The following is a 21787-nucleotide window of genomic DNA, read 5'->3' as shown; positions in this document are numbered from 1 at the left end:
CCAACTCCATGTCACTCATTGTCATGCCAACCATGTATCTTCAGTCAGAGCGTTTACATCAGTCTCTAATAGTGAGATTGACTAAGTGATGTACAGATGAAGGATCTTAATTTGAGCCAGTTTGCTACAGCAGGATAATAATCCTGCATCAACAGGAAATGTGAATCACAATATTATGTGGATTATAATTAATGGACATTTTTGTAGGGGTTGATACATTTTTCATAAGGGAAAATTAAGTAAGAAATTTTCAAAGTGAGAATTATTTCAGAAGCCTTTTTAATCTCAAATGCACTATAAATTAAACATTTTCTTTACTGCAGGAAAGTTCTCCTGCAACAGGGTGATCAAATGAGGAGCCTACATCTGTATATGAGAGTAATGCGCTCTTGTGTGGTGCATCGATTCGTTCACACAGTATGTCATCTTTGTTAAGTGCATATGGTCTGTGACCATAATATTAGAGTGTATTGTAATCATCTTCTGAAGAGGTGTAGATTGAGCTCAGTCCCGTTCACTTGGCCCCTTCCTCTTACGGTAATGAGGCTATTTCTATTCATTGTTGTAGTGTGATTGGGTGACTTTTCCTTTGCTGAGCCAGTGGAAGGAGTGTAGTATTTAAGTGTGTAAGCGATGAGATACACACACACTTACAGACTCTTTATGCTGCTAAATGAAAAGGTTGGATCGTGTGGATCAGGTTAGGCTCTAGCCTAAACTCTGAGTGGGCGAACGCAGTGAGGAATTCATTACCAGAGGCTAGAGATCGCTCCACGCAGGTCCCTTCAGGCGTGCCACACAAGCAGGGAAAATCGAATTCCCCTGATCGATTCTCCTCCCTTTGTGGCGTTGGTGGAGAAATTAGGGCTTGGTGGGTGGGTGTAACTATCATACATCCATTGGTCTGACCCCTCTACTCATAGGAGTGCTAAATCCCACAGAGGCCTGTATTGGTTGCGTGCCAAATAGCACCCCATTCCCCTTTATAGTGCAAATCTTTAAACAGAGCCCTATGGGCCATTTGGGATGCAGACATGGACTAATCCTCCCAAAGCCTACGCTGCTCTCTGTCCCTGAGCTCAGGTGACCAGCTCCACTCTTTATTTTCTCTCTGTCCTCCTCCCTTGCTCTCTCCCTTTCCACTTTTTCCTCTCCATTTGTTCGGAGGAGTAAAAGGTTGTGTCCATTTCAAAGCTTCTGTCCTTTAAGTCTGCCGTTGGACTTTATCATGGAGACTTCATTGTGAGAGAAGTCTTGTGGCTAATGTATATCCTATTCTGTATAATAATCATTATTCTCTTCAGCTACCATGGGCATCAAGACAATTGAAAGAGTGTGTCTGTTTGTGTTTGTTTAGCCATGCTGCCTGTCTCTGCCCGTCTGAAGGGGATGGACACTTCCTCCACTGTATCACTCCCCATCCTCCACTCCCAAACACCAGTCAATCACCACCAAGGATAAGCCTCTGTCTGCATCTCAAATTGAACCCTATTCCCTATTGGCCCTGGTCAAAAGTAGTGCACTCCACTATATAGGGAATAGGGTGCCATTTGGGATGAAGACTCTGTGTTTCTCTCTGGTATCAGCAAAGCTCATTATCCACTGTGTCTGACTCTGTTCAAAGGAGTTATGGAAAGTGTTTCACTCCAGCAGCTAAGATTAGGCCATCAACTACCTATTGAATGTAAAAACAAAGGTATTATATAAACTAACGAGTAACAGATTACTATAACATACTGCCCCAATTATGAATAATAACAAGTTAGATTGCATTTTGACTGTATTTCTTAGCTAAGTAGATGTTCCCGTTGATGGAAACTAGAATATAGACAAAGGAGTTGCAGGTACACCACGTATTATCATCTTAAATATATTTTATATGTTTAAAACTAAGAGAGGGGGTATGTAGTGCATTCAGATGGATTGATTGTATACATGCACAATTGTGTAGAGTGTGTGGGTGATGATGGAAAGATGAGCGTGTGAGTGTGTGTGTGTGTTTGTGTGTGTGACCAGTATGAACACTGTTGCTATAAAACACCCACATATCACAGTAATTCCAGTAAAGGTTGTGTTTGAAAAACCAGAAAACAGTGACACAACGCCCATCATAGTTTTTTTTCCTTCCATATCATTGTCTTTCAGTATATTCAGTCACATTCCATTTTCTGTCTCTCCATAGTTTGATGTGTTGTCAAAGAGAAGTTAGACTCTGGGGATGCGTCCCAAATGACACCCTATTCCCTGGTCAAAAGTAGTGCACTATATAGGGAATAGGGTTCCATTTGGGATGCATGCAAAGTCTGGTCATGATGACCTCAGCGGTCAGCATTCATCCTGCGTAATTTGGCCGGCAGGTTGTCCTCTGGTCGGCCCCCTCTTGAGGGCAGAGGGGTGTGGATGCGAGTGGGGACAGGGGCTGGTGTGGGAGGCAGCTGCAGGTCTCCAGTGGACTGGGTCATGGGTTCAAAGCCCACCTTCAAGGCCTTGAGCTGCAGCCGAGCTGCAGCCTCTGGGCCGGGGGAGGAGCTGAGACGCTGCAGCTTGAGAGGCAGGTCTCCAGTACTGCAGGCCTTCTCAGAGTGCTGGGAGCTCAGCATCAGAACCTTCCTCTGTAGGTCCTCCTTCCCAGATGAGCTCATCCTCTGAAGCTTACTGGGCAACCTGGACTGTCCCGCCCGCTCCTCCCGGTCCGTAGTGTTGATGCAGTCCACAGAGAAGACACGGGCACGTCGGGCGGCACCGTGGCTCTCGCCCAGCGTGGGGGTGGAGAGGGGCGAAGGCAGGGAGGACTTCTCATCGTGCTCCTTGAGGCTGTAGGGTGGGGTGTTGACCTCGAAAGTGCTGTGGAACTGGGAGTAGTCCACCCTGAAGAATCCCTCCTCCAGAGACATGACGGGCAGGAAGCGGTGGCCCCACAACACCTCATCCTCAGTGTAGGACGTCCGCGCCTGACACGTCATACCTGAGAGACAGGGAGAAAGAGTGAAACTCAGCCTCTAGCATTGACTAGGCAGCACAAACACAGGTGTTAAATAGCCCTGTAATAACGGTCATTTTTAATAAATATGATGAAAATACTGTGGAGTTCAGTTACCATCAAACAATAAGGTGTGAGAGAAAGGAGAAAATGAAGTAGCAAACCAACCTCCTCCCGCTTATCTCATCCTCTCCCTCCATCCCCCTTCTCTTTCCCTCTCTTCCACTCTCAGCATGTGTGGAAACAATTCAGTCTTTGAATTGCTGTCTGACAGCATGAGAAAAAAGCAATTTCCCCAACACAGACCTGCTTTGGCACAGACCTCCCTCACTCTAGCCATACAGGGGAGATTTAAATACTGCTGCGCCCGTAAATCTATGTTCCTCTGACGGATCGTAAAAATGGCCACAGCACTGTTACTCATCGATCCGTTTCCACTTATAGGTTTGGCTGAGGCTGTCCATGAGACAAACAGACAGAGATATTGCACTCACTGTTTACGTCCCTCTGCCTCTGCAGAGTGTGGGGCCATTGGCTCAAATGAGCTTGATGGAAACAGCAGACTAAAGGACATATTGGCTGCAAGTCATAGCTAGATAAAAAAAATATATATATTTCTATATCTAGCTCTGTCTCAATTAAAGCTCATCCTACCTGATTCTACAGCTGTTCTTTTGTATCCATGGCAATCACTAGAGGGCAAAGGTTACTCATCCCTTTGATCAGTGTTGAAATGTATTTAGTGATAATTACCTGTTGTTTATTTCTGCTCAGGCTAATAAGGAATCTCCTAACACCACCTTTACCAGATCCATACCTTGATGCTGCAGGAGCCTTGGGCGCTCTCATCACATCACTCCTATCAATGGCACTAATAGCCATATTCATAGAAATTAGTTGAATCGAGTCTACCATAAACAAAATATGATAATCCTAAGTAAAGAGCAGTAACATTGTAGCAGGAATTGCAGCATCCATGCAGCAATAAAAGGAAAACATGTAGCACCTGTAGCCGAGGAAAGGGTAGTCTGGTATTGCTGTTTGCATGATGTCCTATAGTCCTATATGAAAAGGTCCCTATACCAGTGGTTGGTTACATTACATCCTGGTCCTATTTGAAAAGGTCTCTAGGAGTCAGTCAGATAATGACCGGAGCATCATCCTAAGCACAACCTTCTCTGCGTGCTTCATTAATAAATGCATTGGCGACATCGTCCCAACAGTGACCGTACGTACATATCCCAACCAGAAGCCATGGATTACAGGCAACATCCGCACTGAGCTAAAGGCTAGAGCTGCCGCTTTCAAGTGGACGCTTATAAGAAATCCCATTACGCCCTCCGACGAACCATCAGACAGGCAAATCGATGTGGTAGGGCTTGCAAACTATCAAAGATTACAATGGGAAACTCAGCCACGAGCTGCCCAGTGACATGACCAGACGAGTTAAATGCCTTCTATGCTCGCTTCGAGGCAAGCAAAACTGAACCATGCGTGAGAGAACCAGCTCTTCCGGACAACTGTGTGATCACACTCACCGTAGTCGATGTGAGTAGGACCTTTAAAGAGGTTAACATTCACAAGCCTGCAGGGCATGACGGATTACCAGGACACATACTCAGAGCATGTGCTGACCATGTCTTTACTGACATTTTCAACCTCTCCCTGACCCAGTCTGTAAGACCTACATGTTTCAAGCAGATCACCATAGTCCCTGTGCCCAAGAACGCCAAGGTAATCTCTCTAAATGACTATCGCCCTGTAGCACTCACATCTGTAGCCATGAAATGCTTTGAAAGGCTGGTCATTGCTCACATCAACATCATCATCCCAGACACCCTGGACCCACTCCAATTTCGCAATCCGTCCCAACAGATCCTCAGATGGCGCAATCTCTACTGCACTCCACACTGCCCTTTCCCACTTGGACAAAAGGAACACCTACATGAGAATGCTGTTCATTGACTACAGCTCAGCATTCAACACCTAAGTTCCCCTGAACACTTCCCTCTGCAACTGGATCCTGGACTTCCTGATGGGCCGCTCCCAAGGTGGTGAGGGTAGGCAACAACACATCCGCCACGCTGACCCGCAACACAGGGGCCCTTTAGGGGTGCATGCTTAGTCCCCTCCTGTACTCCCTGTTCTCCCACGAATGCATGGCCGTGCACAACTCCAACACCATTATTACGTTTGCCGACGACACGACGGTGGTAGACCTGATCACTGATGACGATGAGACAGCCTATAGGGAGGAGGTCAGAGACTTGGCAGTGTGGTGCCAGGACAACAACCTATCCCTCAACATCAGTAAGACAAATTAGCTGATTGTGGACTACAGGAAACAGAGGGCCGAGCACGCCCCTATTCACATCGACAGGGCTGTGGTGGAGCAGGTTGAGAGCTTCAAGTTCCTCTGTGTCCACATCACTAAAGGATCTATCATGGTCCAAACACAGTCGTGAAGAGGGCACGACAATGCCTCTTCCCCTTCAGGAGGCTGAAAAGATTTGGTATGGGCCCTCAGATCCTCAAAAAGTTACACAGCTGCACCACCGCTTGGTATGGCAACTGCTTGGCATCCGACCGTAAGGCGCTACAGATGGTAGTGTATACTGGGGCCAAGCTCCCTGCCATCCAGGACCTTTATACCAGGCGGTGTCAGAGGAAGGCCCAAAGAATTGTCAAAGACTCCAGCCACCCAAGCCACAGACTGTTCTCTCTGCTACCGCACGGCAAGCGGTACCAATGCACCAAGTCTGGAACCAACAGGACTCTGAACAGCTTTTACCCCTAAGCCATAAGACTTCTAAACAAGACTGCTAAATAGCTAATCAAATGGCTACCTGCATTGACCCTTTTTTGCACAAACTATTTTGCACTGACTCTACCCACACACTCACACATACTTACACTGACACTCCAACACACACACACACACACACACACACACACACACACACACTGACGCCACACGCACACACTTTCATACTCACCATATACGCTGCTGCTACTGTCTATTATCTATCCTGTTGCCTAGTCACTTTACCCCTACCTATGTGTACAGTACATAGCTACCTCAATTACCTTGTACCTCTGCACATCGACTCAGTACTGGTACTCCCTGTATATAGCCATGTTATTTTCTACTCCCTGTATATAGCCATGTTATTTTCTACTCCCTGTATATAGCCATGTTATTTTCTACTCCCTGTATATAGCTATTTTATTTTCTACTCCCTACATATAGCCATGTTATTTTCTACTCCCTACATATAGCCATGTTATATTCTACTTCCTATATATAGCCATGTTATATTCTACTCCCTATATATAGCCATGTTATTTTCTACTCCCTATATATAGCCATGTTATATTCTACTCCCTATATATAGCCATGTTATATTCTACTCCCTATATATAGCCATGTTATATTCTACTCCCTATATATAGCCATGTTATATTCTACTCCCTATATATAGCCATGTTATATTCTACTTCCTATATATAGCCATGTTATATTCTACTCCCTATATATAGCCATGTTATTTTCTACTCCCTATATATAGCCATGTTATATTCTACTCCCTATATATAGCCATGTTATATTCTACTTCCTATATATAGCCATGTTATATTCTACTCCCTATATATAGCCATGTTATATTCTACTCCCTATATATAGCCATGTTATATTCTACTCCCTATATATAGCCATGTTATATTCTACTCCCTATATATAGCCATGTTATATTCTACTCCCCTATATATAGCCATGTTATTTTCTACTCCTATATATAGCCATGTTATATTCTACTCCCTATATATAGCCATGTTATATTCTACTTCCTATATATAGCCATGTTATATTCTACTCCCTATATATAGCCATGTTATATTCTACTCCCTATATATAGCCATGTTATATTCTACTCCCTATATATAGCCATGTTATTTTCTACTCCCTATATATAGCCATGTTATATTCTACTCCCTATATATAGCCATGTTATTTTCTACTCCCTATATATAACCATGTTATGTTCTACTCCCTATATATAACCATGTTATTTTCTACTCCCTATATATAGGCATGTTATTTTTACTCGTTATTTTTATTAATTATCCACTGTGTATTATTTTGATTTTATCTTTAACTCTGCATCGTTGGAAAAGGACCCGTAAGTAAGCATTTCACTGTTAGTCTACATCTGTTGTCTACGAAGCATGTGACAAATAAAATTGTATTTTATTTTTTTATTTATTTAATTTGACAGGCCAGGTTTTTTGACCTCAGCTCTTGTAAAATTATTTCCTTGACAATGATATCTGTATCGAGAGCCCTCACCGATCAATAAGTCCTGTATTGCTCTGTTAAACAGAGCTGGCTAACTGCAGAAAGAGAAATTGATCCTTTCCCTGACATTTGACTGACACAGTAATATCACTACCAAGGGGTTATTACAACCTAAGCCTAAGGTTTTACCAAAACCCTTGACTATCCTCAACCCTAAGCTGAAATTAATTCAAGTTATTTTCTATTCCTGCATATAGAATTTGGTGATAATTATCTATAATTTGCCCATTGATGGTGGATACATGAGAAGGTATACAGTTGCAGGAGGAAATGATGTGGCGTCAGAGCCCAACGTTCCTGCCAGTTTGCCCCATCATCATCCAAGTGTCCTGAGGCACACTGACAGTCTGTTATGTTTTGTGGGTCTTGAATGAAAATCAAAGCAGTTGAGCAAGTGAGCAAACAGCTGGTGGACAGAGAGAGAGACGCGTCCCTGAAGAGAGCTTTATGTAAAGCCTCCACTGGCACTACTCAAATGGTGCATTTCCATAATACAATGACTTTTCTTCTCCTAGCCTCTTTTTCAATCCTACTACTTGCTCTCTTCATCTAGCACACACACACACCTGTCAGAAAGCTGTGACAACTAGACCTACATACCACACATCTCTAGTGGAACAGGAGCTGATGCACAATCATAGTGTGGTAGTAGAGAGACCCCATAATCATCTAATCAGATACCAGAAAGATGCAAAGGCTATCAGTTGGTGACAGAAGGTTTCTCAAATGGCAGGACAATGCTCTGTCTGTCTCTCAGTGGATGATATGGATATATTTCTCTGGGGAGTAAGGGATGTCTGTACACTGTGCACAGGACCACACAGGTGACTCCAAGGCCACCTCATTCATACAGAGCAGAACCCCTCCTCAGCCCCCTGCTTCTCAGCTCAGAGAACCACAGTGCTGCTGAGAGAGAGAGAGAGAGAGAGAGAGAGAGAGAGAGAGAGAGAGAGAGAGAGAGAGAGAGAGAGAGAGAGAGAGAGAGAGAGAGAGAGAGAGAGAGAGAGAGAGAGAGAGAGAGAGAGAGAGAGAGAGAGAGAGAGAGAGAGAAGAGAGAGAGAGAGAGAGAGAGAGAGAGAGAGAGAGAGAGAGAGAGAGAGAGAGAGAGGCTAAATGGTTGGCTGCCTTAATTACATTATCAACAGAGCACAGACCGTGCTGCCTGCCTGCCCATCCCTCCCTCCTCCTCTATTCAGCTTCATGCTTCTGCCCAGGACAACGAGAAAGAGGGAGGAGGGGAGAAGAACAGAGGAGAGATGAAAGGAAAAAGAGAAGGGAGCAGAGAAATACATAAATAACGCCAGAGCAGACAAAGACTTTGTTATTTATGTATGAGTATTAGAATGAGGAATCGTATTGTTCGATGTAGAAGACAGAAAAACACTTTTGTTGCCGTAGGCGACCCAGCACACCTGCAGCCTGCCTGTAGTTCAGTACAGCTGTTGTGTTCAACGTCTCTTACAGTTTCAGAATTAACCCTGCATTCTGCCCAGTGAGAGTAAAACTTCAGCTGAACCCCCAGCTTAGTTATCTAACATTCACATCTATGACCGTATCTATTTTACATGGGGTAGGGATAAAAACCATCCTGCGGTATTAAAATGCCCCTCATAATTCAATCAGGAAGCCATTCCCTGGTGCTGTCCTCAATACCCAACGTCCACCTCTCCACTGTTCGCTCTGTTTACCACTGAACGCTTATTAAGATCTGTTAGATTCTTACCGGGTTTTGCATGGGCGGGAGTTTTGGCTTTCCATCGTGAAACTTGCTTGAGAAATAGTTTTTTGGCCCAAAACTATTTTTGCCAATTTTAATGGAAACCTTTTACAGTAAGGTACTTAATTGTTACCCAGAAATGATTTGATATTGACATAAAAACGGCTGCATTGGGCCTTTGAAAAGGAGGAGCCTCTTTAGGAAGAAGAGAGTAAGGGGTTAAAAGGAGGGGAAAGGGTAGTGAAAGAATAATCAATTAAAAAGGAGGAGAGAAGGGTAGGAAGAAGAGAGTAAAGTGTTAACAGGAGGAGAGAGGGTAGTAGTTCTTCACCTGTGGTCTCCACAATGCCCTCCAGGATGACAACGATCTCAAACTGCTCGTTCATGAGGGAGCGCTGGGACAGGTCAAAGAAAGGGCTCTTAGGATTGATCTCGTGGCAGATGGTGAGAGGTGACACTAGGAAGAGCTGGTCCGCACCCGTCCCAAAACCCACATCCAGCTCACACTGGTCCAGGGGTAGGAACTCTCCCTCCGGGGTCTGACGAGACTGGGAGAGAGGGAGGGAGGGAGGGAGAGAGAGTGAGGGGGAGGAGAGAAGGAGAGAGAAAGGAGGAAGGGGGGAGAGAGAGAGACGGGAGAGAGAGAGAGAGAGAGAGAGAGAGAGAGAGAGAGAGAGAGAGAGACTTTAAACTGTAGACTTGCATTTTTTCACTCTACAGTCGCATCTGTTGGAGTCACTCTACAGTGCTACCAAGATGATTGTAGATAACAGTGTGACAGGAGCAGAGTAGCGTGGAGCCTATCACTCTTCTCTACACTACCACATGCTGTTTGTCTTGTTGTTCATTTCCTATTTTTCTCCCCTTCCGTAGGTGGGTGAGTGGACAGCACATCAACCAACACAAAGTAGGTGCAGACAAAAGTAATATAGGAACATTTCAGGACATGGGGGTGCAACTCTCACTCGTTTAGAAAAATATTTGTATATTGATATCTATGATAAAGAATTCATGTTTCAGGTGCCTTCAGCACAATGTACCTGTTTTCTTTCATAGCCCAGCACACCATCACATCCCCCCTCCCTTTATCTCCAACCCAGGAAGCACCATACATCTGTGCAAGGAAACATCCACTAAACTCCTCTAGTGTCACTCACACATTCCTTCTTCTGAATATTCGAGGCTGCTTTGTTTGCGCAGTTGCAGTGGTAGGCCTGGCCTTTCATATTAATTTGCAGTAGGCCTGGCGAGGGTTAGATGAGGAGGTGGAGGAGAAAATCCTATTTAGACAGACCCAGCCTACGGCGTGCTAACTGGTGCGAAAGCATTTAATTGCCCAGATGAAGACCGGGGCACAGCGCTGGGCTCTCAGCTGTCTGAGCTAAGCTGAGCTGGGCTCCTCTCTTTAACTCTCTCTGTCTCTTTCGTTCTCTCTCACTCTTTCTGTTGCCCTCTCTAATAGTTATCTCTCTCTGTGTCTCCCTCCGCCTCCCCTCTGTCTTTTCCTTATACCCATCTCTGTATCTCTCTCTATCTGTAAGTCTGTGCACAATGCAGCTGCTGGGATTTTCCGTAAGGAAAATAAGTGGGTTAATGAACATGAATGGGCCAATCAGCAGAAACAATAACAAAGCCGGCTCCCCACCACTGTTTCTGTAAAAAGATGAGGGATTGGGCTGGATGAATGTAATTCATAGACAGAGCTATTGATTCAGGGACTGACCATTCATGATATCAAAATTATAGTTTTAACCATGTTTTGAGGCTATACAGTGTTTGTTTACATTTACTTTGTTTACAAACATTGGAGTAAAACAAGCTTATATTTTAGGTTCTGACGGGGTACGGCAGTTAAACTAAGCTCATAAGTTATATTCTTCAAGAAACAATGGGAAATATAATTAATTGATGTCAAAAAATTTATGTAGCAACTGCTGATTGGCCATTTAAGACATGCTTTTTGTCCAAAATTGAGGTTTTGTGGTTAAAACTGAAGGACAACTGAGTGTGGAGAGTCGCAGAATTGTTTCTATTCCCACTGTTTTGAAGTGTTATTCACATTGAAGGACACAGTCTTCATTTTTTCAGTTTTTGAACGTTCTTTCTCTCTCTGTACAGTAAGTCTCCAAAACTGAGGGAAAGATTGTTACTGCAGTTCTCATCTCTGTTTCTTATCTCAACCTTCCTGATAATTGGGATGATGTGTCAGCCTCACCGCCTACACACACCTCACCTCTAACTCTTCTCTACCGCGTACACACACACACACACACACACCCTTCACATTGCACCCCCACACAGTCCCACTCCTCCACTCAACACACTGCTGTTGCTGTTTTAGGATCCTCTTATCCTGCCTCCTACCTGCTATATGAAACTCAAGAGCATTTCTTCCAGAACAAACCATAGAACCTGTAGTGGGAAGTAATGTTTGACATGTGTATATACATTATTTTATATATACCTCACTTCTAGTCCTTGGGCCCATGTGACCAGGAGTGTCTTCCATGGGAGCGTTGACAATGTGCTTTTGACATGCCAATGTCCCTAAGTACAAATTCCTTCAACTAAGCTCAATAAAACATCATTCTTTGTTAACGGCAGAAAGATTACATCAGTTCAATCAGTTCTCAACATTTGATGAAACATTATTACAGTCAAGAGTTACTAGTCACTGTTCGGCTTTGCATGTTGTCAGATTGGTTGGTCTGGTCAATGGTATCCTCAAAGTTTATCAAGCATGAATCAAATGGATATAAAATGGAATGAAAGGCCATTAAATGCATAATTTAAGTTACACTAAGTGTCAAATTGTACTTTTCTTTGAGAAAGACAGAAAGTTCAATTGAAAAAGCCTCTCCACTCTGGGAGGAAGTTTGCCTTGAAAATATTAAATCAAATCACCCCAAGATCAATTATTGATTTTAAATGAATAGAAATAGATAATAATAATAATAAAATAAACACATAATGTCAAAAACAAAAAGCAATACAATTTTCTGTAAAACAGTTGAATAACAACAAAGGTAGTGACACGTCTATGTCTAGTAAGAATTAGCATAAATCAATATTATAATTTAAAAAACGAATGTATTTGGTTGCTAAATTATCTCAACGTTCTCTGCCGACAGCTCATAAAAGCAATTTTGAACTGGTTTCTCAACCACCAGAGGGTCTTCAAAGTAAATGAGTTGAAATGTTTTTAGACCCAATCAGGAAGAAGAGACTTACCTGCATCTTTAAACATTGATTTAAATGGTACAGTGGCTTGCGAAAATATTCACCCCCCTTGGCATTTTTCCTATTTTGTTGCTGTACAACCTGGAATTAAAATGGATTTTTTGGGGGGTTTGTATCATTTGATTTACACAACATGCCTACCACTTTGAAGACTCTTGAGCGTGCATAACTATTCACCCCCCAAAAGTAAATACTTTGTAGAGCCACCTTTTGCAGCAATTACAGCTGCAAGTCTCTTGGGGTATGTCTATAAGCTTGGCACATCTAGCCACTGGGATGTTTGCCCATTCTTCAAGGCAAAACTGCTCCAGCTCAAGTTGGATGGGTTCCGCTGGTGTACAGCAATCTTTAAGTCATACCACAGATTCTCAATTGGATTGAGGTCTGGGCTTTGACTAGGCCATTCCAAGACATTTAAATGTTTCCCCTTAAACCACTCGAGTGTTGCTGTAGTAGTATGCTTAGGGTCATTGTCCTGCTGGAAGGTGAACCTCTGTCCCAGTCTCAAATCTCTGGAAGACTGAAACAGGTTTCCCTCAAGAATTTCCCTGTATTTAGCGCCATCCAACATTCCTTCAATTCTGACCAGTTTCCCAGTCTCTGCCGATGAAATACATCCCCACAGCATGATGCTGCCACCACCATGAGTCTCCCACATGCCTTTTGGCGAACACCAAACGTGTTTGCTTATTTTTTTCTTTAAGCAATGGCTTTTTTCTGGCCACTCTTCCTTAAAGCCCAGCTCTGTGGAGTGTACGGCTTAAAGTAGTCCTATGGACAGATACTCCAATCTCCGCTGTGGAGCTTTGCAGCTCCTTCAGGGTTATCTTTGGTCTCTTTGTTGCCTCTCTGATTAATGCCCTCCTTGCCTGGTCCGTGAGTTTTGGTGAGCGGCCCTCTCTTGGCAGGTTTGTTGTGGTGCCATATTCTTTCCATTTTTTAATAATGGATTTAAAGGTGCTCCGTGGGATGTTCAAAGTTTCTGATATTTTTTTATAACCCAACCCTGATCTGTATTTCTCCACAACTTTGTCCCTGACCTGTTTGGAGAGCTCCTTGGTCTTCATGGTGCCGTTTGCTTAGTGGTGCCCCTTGCTTAGTGGTGCTGCAGACTCTGGGGCCTTTCAGAACAGGTGTATATATATTGAGATCATGTGACAGATCATGTGACACTTAGATTGCATACAGGTGGACTTTATTTAACTAATTATATGACTTCTGAAGGTAATTGGTTGCACCAGATCTTATTTAGGGACTTCATAGCAAAGGGGGTGAATACATATGCACGCGTCACTTTTCCGTTATATATTTTTTAGAATTTTCTGAAACAAGGTATTTTTTTCATTTCACTTCACCAATTTGGACTATTTTGTGTATGTCCATTACATGAAATCCAAATAAAAAGCCATTTAAATTACAGGTTGTAATGCAACAAAATAGGAAAAACGCCAAGGGGGATGAATACTTTTGCAAGGCACTGTAGATGCAGTGGAACATTCCTGGTTAAGACATGCTGTCCTAGATTCAGTATTAGTGGCCCATGTAACAATTGTTTGGAATGTGTTATCTACAGGACCCCCCAAATCTAACGCTTTACTCAGGTGAGAGCCTGATTTTCACGTGATGGGGTTTCATGGCCAGAATATTCATAGAAAGGTTTCCACAGTCGCTCTGCGTACTGTTCGAAAGGTTCTCTTGTGCCCTGCTTACAGGCCATGAACCTAGTCCAGTCTGCATGCGATGGACCCCGAAGAGCGAGAAAGTTTGCTTTGAGCCGCTCTAAGATGTCTGCATTGGTTTCATTGTCAAACAGCTGGTTGACAATTGTGCCATCCTTAAAATAATCTGTGGCTCTGTGGGCAATTTCACTTGGAGTTGAGAGCAAAAGTACTTGCCATACATCTCGCATTTCAAGAATATACGCGTTGTACTGGGTCTTCATCCGTTCCCACCATGGTGTGAATGGAGATTTCACTGGGAATGGTCCAATATCATTTAAGTGAGAGGTGGCCTCACTGCATATTAACCTGCGCAAAATGACAGACTCTTCGCCTGCATTGTTTGTAAATGTCCTAATGACTGAAACATGAGCTGCTACTGCCCTAAATGGACTCGCTAGTCTATGAGGAGTGCGACAGCGGCTAGGAGTTTGAATATGTGGGCGGCATAACATGCGTTTTGGAGTGCAGCTGCACTCTCCACAGTCATCTGTAAAGCCAACACCACTAGCGGTATCTGAAACGTCACCAGTGCCTGAATGCTCCAGTGTCTTGACACTCTTTTTCTAGTACTTGCAGCTTCAAAAGCGTCAGCTCTCACTCTAAATGTTTTTTGAACGCATCTCGTCAGAAAATAATTCAAAAATGCCTTTATTTCACTTAAATTCCCTGTTTTGGTGTTTGGTAAGCAAATGCGCACTAACATCTAGAATTAGGTATCTCTCCGCCTCGTTTTTATGCCAATTGTTTAGTAATCAAGTATTTAATCGCTTGTCGAATTCATATTAAGACCATTCTTATCTTTCTTGATCAGCTTTCGAGCCAACTCATGAATACAAGATTCCTTTAACTCAAAAAGGTCTATAGCTTGCACCTTATCCATTGCGTAGGCTACGTGTTCGTTATATACTGAATAAAAATATAAACGCAACATGTAAAGTGTTGGTCCCATGTTTCATGAGCTGAAATAAAAGATCCCAGAAATGTTCCATATGCACAAGAAGCGTATTTCTCTCACATTTTGCGCACACATTTGTTTACAGCCCTGTTAGTGAGCATTTCTCCTTTGCCAAGATAATCTATCCACCTGACAGGTGTGGCATATGAAGAAGCTGATTAAACAGCATGATCATTACACAGGTGAACCTTGTGCTGTGGACAATAAAATGCCACTCTAAAATGTGTGGTTTTGTCACACAACACAATGCCACAGATGTCTCAAGTTTTGAGGGAGCGTGCAATTGGCATGCTGACTGCAGGAATGTCCAACAGAGCTGTTGTCAGATATTTTATGCTCATTTCTCTACCATAAGCCACCTCCAACATCGTTTTAGAGAATTTAGCAGTACATCCAACCGGCCTCACAACCGCAGGCCACGGGTAACCACGACAACCCAGGACGTCCACATCCGGCTTCTTCACCTGCGGGATCGTCTGAGGAAGGGGAGGAGGGGTGCTGAGGAGTATTTCTGTCTGTAATAAATCCATTTTGTTGGGAAAAATCATTCCGATTGGCAGGGCCTGGCTCCCCAGTGGGTGGGCCTATGCCCTCCCAGGCCCATCCTGCCATTCATGTGAAATCCATAGATTAGGGCCTAATGAAATTATCTCAATTGTCTGATTTCCTTCTATGAACTGTAACTCAGTAAAATCTTTGAAATTGTTGCATGTTGCGTTTATATTTTTGTTCAGTATATACAGTGCCTTGCAAAAGTATTCATCCCCCTTGGCGTTTTTCCTATTTTGTTGCATTACAACCTGTAATTTAAATGGATTTTTATTTGGATTTCATGTAATGGACATACACAAAATAGTCAAAATTGGTGAAGTGAAATGAAAAAAATAACTTGTTTCATAAAATGCTAAAAAATAAATAACGGAAAAGGGGTGCGTGCATATTTACATTTACATTTACGTCATTTAGCAGACGCACTTATCCAGAGCGACTTACAAATTGGTGCATTCACCTTTTAGCCAGTGGGATAACCACTTTACAATATGTATTTTTTATTTTAAAAAAAATTGGGGTGGGGTGGGGTGGGGTGGGGTGGGGTAAGGGGGGGTAGAAGGATTACTTTATCCTACCCAGGTATTCCTTAAAGAGGTGGGGTTTCAAGTGTCTCCGGAAGGTGGTGAGTGACTCCGCTGTCTTGGCGTCGTGAGGGACCTTGTTCCACCATTGGGGTGCCAGAGCAGCGAACAGTTTTGACTGGGCTGAGCGGGAACTGTGCTTCCGCAGAGGTAGGGGAGCCAGCAGGCCAGAGGTGGATGAACGCAATGCCCTCGTTTGGGTGTAGGGACTGATCAGAGCCTGAAGGTACGGAGGTGCCGTTCCCCTCACAGCTCCGTAGGCAAGCACCATGGTCTTGTAGCAGATGCGAGCTTCATCTGGAAGCCAGTGGAGTGTGCGGAGGAGCGGGGTGACGTGAGAGAACTTGGGAAGGTTGAACACCAAACGGGCTGCGGCATTCTGGATGAGTTGTAGGGGTTTAATGGCACAGGCAGGGAGTCCAGCCAACAGCGAGTTGCAGTAATCCAGACGGGAGATGACAAGTGCCTGGATTAGGACCTGTGCCGCTTCCTGTGTAAGGCAGGGTCGTACTCTCCGAATGATGTAGAGCATGAACCTACAGGATCGGGTCACCGCCTTGATGTTAGCGGAGAACGACAGGGTGTTGTCCAGGGTCACGCCAAGGCTCTTTGCACTCTGGGAGGAGGACACAACGGAGTTGTCAACCGTGATGGCGAGATCATGGAACGGGCAGTCCTTCCCCGGGAGGAAGAGCAGCTCCGTCTTGCCGAGGTTCAGCTTGAGGTTTTGATCCGTCATCCACACTGATATGTCTGCCAGACATGCAGAGATGCGATTCGCCACCTGGTTATCAGAAGAGTGAAAGGAGAAGATTAGTTGTGTGTCGTCTGCGTAGCAATGATAGGAGAGGCCATGTGTTCTCGCATACCCCGAGAGCATCTGGTCAGCGGGGTGGTGGCACAGGAATCCTCATCTCTCCCAAGTGGACATTCTCTCTTTTTCCCCTGACCCATCTGTCTATCTCCTCATTTGAATTCCATGCTGTCACAGTCACTAGCCCATTCAAGCTTAACATCCTTGTAATTTATCGCCCTCCAGGTTCCCTTGGAGAGTTCATCAATGAGCTTGACGCCTTGATATGTTCCTTTCCTGAGGATGGCTCACCCCTCACAGTTCTGGGTGACTTCAACCTCCCTACGTCTACCTTTGACTCATTTCTCTCTGCCTCCTTCTTTCCACTCCTCTCCTCTTTTGACCTCACCCTCTCACCGTCCCCCCCTACTCACAAGGAAGGCAATACGCTTGACCTCATCTTTACTAGATGCTGTTCTTCTACTAATCTCACTGCAACTCCCCTCCATGTCTCCGACCACTACCTTGTATCCTTTTCTCTCTCGCTCTCCTCCAACACTACTCACTCTGCCCCTACTCAGATGGTAATGCGCCGTCGCAACCTTCGCTCTCTCTCTCCCGCTACTCTCTCCTCTTCCATCCTATCATCTCTTCCCTCTGCTTAATCCTTCTCCCTCCAATCTCCTGATTCTGCCTCCTCAACCCTCCTCTCCTCCCTTTCTGCATCCTTTGACTCTCTATGTCCCCTATCCTCCCGGCCGGCTCGGTCCTCCCCTCCTGTTCCGTTGCTTGATGACTCATTGCGAGCTCACAGAACAGGGCTCCGGGCAGCCGAGCGGAAATTGAGGAAAACTAGACTCCCTGCGGACCTGGCATCTTTTCACTCCCTCCTCTCTACATTTTCTTCATCTGTTTCTGCTCTCTGTGGATGACTTCGTCAACCATTTTGAAAAGAAGGTTGACGACATCCGAACTTCGTTTGTTAAGTCAAATGATACTGCTGGTCCTGCTCACACTGCCCTACCCTATGCTTTGACTTCTTTCTCCCCTCTCTCTCCAGATAAAATCTTGCGACTTGTGACGGCCGGCCGCCCAACAACCTGCCCGCTTGACCCTATCCCCTCCTCTCTTCTCCAGACCATCTCCGGTGACCTTCTCCCTTACCTCACCTCGCTAATCAACTCATCCTTGACCGCTGGCTATGTCCCTTCCGTCTTCAAGACAGCGAGAGTTGCACCCCTTCTCAAAAAACCAACACTCGATCCCTCTGATGTCAACAACTACAGACCAGTATCCCTTCTTTCTTTTCTCTCCAAAACTCTTGACCTTGCCGTCTTTAGCCAACTCTCTTGCTATCTCTCTCAGAATGACCTTCTTGATCCAAACCAGTCAGGTTTCAAGACTGGTCATTCAACTGAGACTGCTCTTCTCTGTGTCACGGAGGCTCTCCGCACTGCTAAAGCTAACTCTCTCTCCTCTGCTCTTGTCCTTCTAGACCTGTCTGCTGCCTTTGATACTGTGAACCACCAGATCCTCCTCTCCACCCTCTCCGAGTTGGGCATCTCCGGCGCGGCTCACTCTTGGATTGCGTCCTACCTGACCGGTCGCTCCTACCAAGTGGCGTGGCGAGAATCTGTCTCCGCACCACGTGCTCTCACCACTGGTGTCCCCCAGGGCTCGGTTCTAGGCCCTCTCCTATTCTCGCTATACACCAAGTCACTTGGCTCTGTCATATCCTCACATGGCCTCTCCTATCATTGCTACGCAGACGACACACAACTAATCTTCTCCTTTCCCCCTTCTGATAACCAGGTGGCGAATCGCATCTCTGCATGTCTGGCAGACATATCAGTGTGGATGACGGATCAAAACCTCAAGCTGAACCTCGGCAAGACGGAGCTGCTCTTCCTCCCGGGGAAGGACTGCCCGTTCCATGATCTCGCCATCACGGTTGACAACTCCGTTGTGTCCTCCTCCCAGAGTGCAAAGAGCCTTGGCGTGACCCTGGACAACACCCTGTCGTTCTCCGCTAACATCAAGGCGGTGACCCGATCCTGTAGGTTCATGCTCTACATCATTCGGAGAGTACGACCCTGCCTTACACAGGAAGCGGCACAGGTCCTAATCCAGGCACTTGTCATCTCCCGTCTGGATTACTGCAACTGGCTGTTGGCTGGGCTCCCTGCCTGTGCCATTAAACCCCTACAACTCATCCAGAATGCCGCAGCCCGTCTGGTGTTCAACCTTCCCAAGTTCTCTCACGTCACCCCGCTCCTCCGCACACTCCACTGGCTTCCAGTTGAAGCTCGCATCTGCTACAAGACCATGGTGCTTGCCTACGGAGCTGTGAGGGGAACGGCACCTCCGTACCTTCAGGCTCTGATCAGTCCCTACACCCAAACGAGGGCATTGCGTTCATCCACCTCTGGCCTGCTGGCCCCCTACCTCTGCAGAAGCACAGTTCCCGCTCAGCCCAGTCAAAACTGTTCGCTGCTCTGGCACCCCAATGGTGGAACAAGCTCCCTCACGACGCCAGGACAGCGGAGTCACTCACCACCTTCCGGAGACACTTGAAACCCCACCTCTTTAAGGAATACCTGGGATAGGATAAAGTAATCCTTCTACCCCCCTTACCCCACCCCCCCCAAAAAAAAAAAAAAAATAAAAAAAAACATATTGGAAAGTGGTTATCCCCCTGGCTATAAGGTGAATGCGCCAATTTGTAAGTCGCTCTGGATAAGAGCGTCTGCTAAATGACGTAAATGTAAATGTAAATATAAGACTCGTTTTACTGTGGATATAGATACTTTTGTACCTGTTTCCTCCAGCATCTTCACAAGGTCCTTTGCTGTTGTTCTGGGATTGATTTGCAATTTTTGCACCAAAGTACGTTCATCTCTAGGAGACAGAATGCGTCTCATTCCTGAGCGGTGTGACGGCTGCGTAGTCCCATGGTGTTTATACTTGCGTACTGTTGTTTGTACAGATGAACATGGTACCTTCAGGTGTTTGGAAATTGCTCCCAAGGATGAACCAGACTTGTGGAGGTCTACAATAATTTTTCTGAGGTCTTGGCTGATTTATTTAGATTTTCCCATGATGTCAAACAAGAGACACTTGAAGGTAGGCCTTGAAATACATCCACAGGTACACCTCCAATTGACTCAAATGATGTCAATTAGCCTATTAGAAGCTTCCAAAGCCATGTGGTCCTCTGTAGCTCAATTGGTAGAGCGTGGCGCTTGTAATGCCAGGGTAGTGGGTTCGATCCCCGGGACCACCCATACGTAAAAATGTATGCACACATGTCTGTAATTCACTTTGGATAAAAGCGTCTGCTAAATGGCATATTATGATATCAGTCAAGTGTATGTAAACTTCTGACCACTGGAATTGTGATACAGTGAAATAATCGGTCTGTAAACAATTGTTGGAAAAATTACTTGTGTCATGCACAAAGTACAGTGGGGAAAAAAAGTATTTAGTCAGCCACCAATTGTGCAAGTTCTCCCACTTAAAAAGATGAGAGAGGCCTGTAATTTTCATCATAGGTACACGTCAACTATGACAGACAAAATGAGGAAAAAAAATCCAGAAAATCACATTTTTTATGAATTTATTTGCAAATTATGGTGGAAAATAAGTATTTGGTCAATAACAAAAGTTTCTCAATACTTTGTTATATACCCTTTGTTGGCAATGACACAGGTCAAACGTTTTCTGTAAGTCTTCACAAGGTTTTCACACACTGTTGCTGGTATTTTGGCCCATTCCTCCATGCAGATCTCCTCTAGAGCAGTGATGTTTTGGGGCTGTCGCTGGGCAACACAGACTTTCAACTCCCTCCAAAGATTTTCTATGGGGTTGAGATCTGGAGACTGGCTAGGCCATTCCAGGACCTTGAAATGCTTCTTACGAAGCCACTCCTTTGTTGCCCGGGCGGTGTGTTTGGGATCATTGTCATGCTGAAAGACCCAGCCACGTTTCATCTTCAATGCCCTTGCTGATGGAAGGAGGTTTTCACTCAAAATCACATGATACATGGCCCCATTCATTCTTTCCTTTACACGGATCAGTCGTCCTGTGGACAGGTGTCTTTTATACTGATAACAAGTTCAAACAGGTGCCATTAATACAGGTAACGAGTGGAGGACAGAGAAACCTCTTAAAGAAGAAGTTACAGGTCTGTGAGAGCCAGAAATCTTGCTTGTTTGTAGGTGACCAAATACTTATTTTCCACCATAATTTGCAAATAAATTCATTAAAAATCCTACAATGTGATTTTCTGGATTTTTTTTCCTCAATTTGTCTGTCATAGTTGACGTGTACCTATGATGAAAATGACAGGCCTCTCTCATCTTTTTAAGTGGGAGAACTTGCACAATTGGTGGCTGACTAAATACTTTTTTTCCCCACTGTAGATGTCCTAACTGACTTGCCAAAAGTATAGTTTGTTAAAAAGAAATGTGTGGAGTGGTTGAAAAACGAGTGTTAATGACTCCAACCTAAGTGTATGTAAACTTCTGACTTCAACTGTAGATCATACATCCATATAGATGGCATCAGAGTTATCCTCAGTGAGCAAGTTTTAGATAGAATAATACTATAGTATCCATGTCTGGAATCTATCTTCTGGATACTGTAACAGAGAGATACATTTTGGCCCCTTAGAGGGGGATGGGCTGACTAGTCCTTAGGGACCATGCAGCTCCGGGTGACAGAGAACACATAAATTAGGCTCAAGCCTACAAATCTACATCCTTCCTACAAACAGATCTCCCTCTCAAAGAGCTCATCTCTAGGACCCAGAATTGTTCCTAGTCAGTTCACATGGCCAGGAAAAACGAATTGCCCTCAAGGTTAAATGTGTTCCAATGATTTCCTGTCTCTG

General features: G+C 44.6%; 1 protein-coding gene across 1 annotated transcript in view; it reads right to left on the bottom strand.

Annotated features, from left to right (window-relative positions):
• Positions 1 to 281: 281 nt before the first annotated feature.
• Positions 282 to 21787, bottom strand: part of LOC121569632 (G protein-activated inward rectifier potassium channel 1) — a 31670-nt gene continuing 10164 nt past the window's right edge. Inside the window, exons 2-3 of the mRNA XM_041880755.2 lie at positions 9386 to 9602; positions 282 to 2965 (exon numbers count right to left, since the gene is read on the bottom strand). Of these exons, the coding sequence (XP_041736689.1) occupies positions 2319 to 2965; positions 9386 to 9602 (864 nt within the window). The 3' untranslated portion in view covers positions 282 to 2318. The remainder of the gene's footprint in view (positions 2966 to 9385; positions 9603 to 21787) is intronic.

Source organism: Coregonus clupeaformis, chromosome 35 (assembly GCF_020615455.1).
Source record: "Coregonus clupeaformis isolate EN_2021a chromosome 35, ASM2061545v1, whole genome shotgun sequence".
Lineage (NCBI taxonomy): Eukaryota > Metazoa > Chordata > Actinopteri > Salmoniformes > Salmonidae > Coregonus > Coregonus clupeaformis.
Note: the sequence above shows the minus strand (reverse complement) of the source record. Positions and strands in the feature narration are given on the sequence as shown.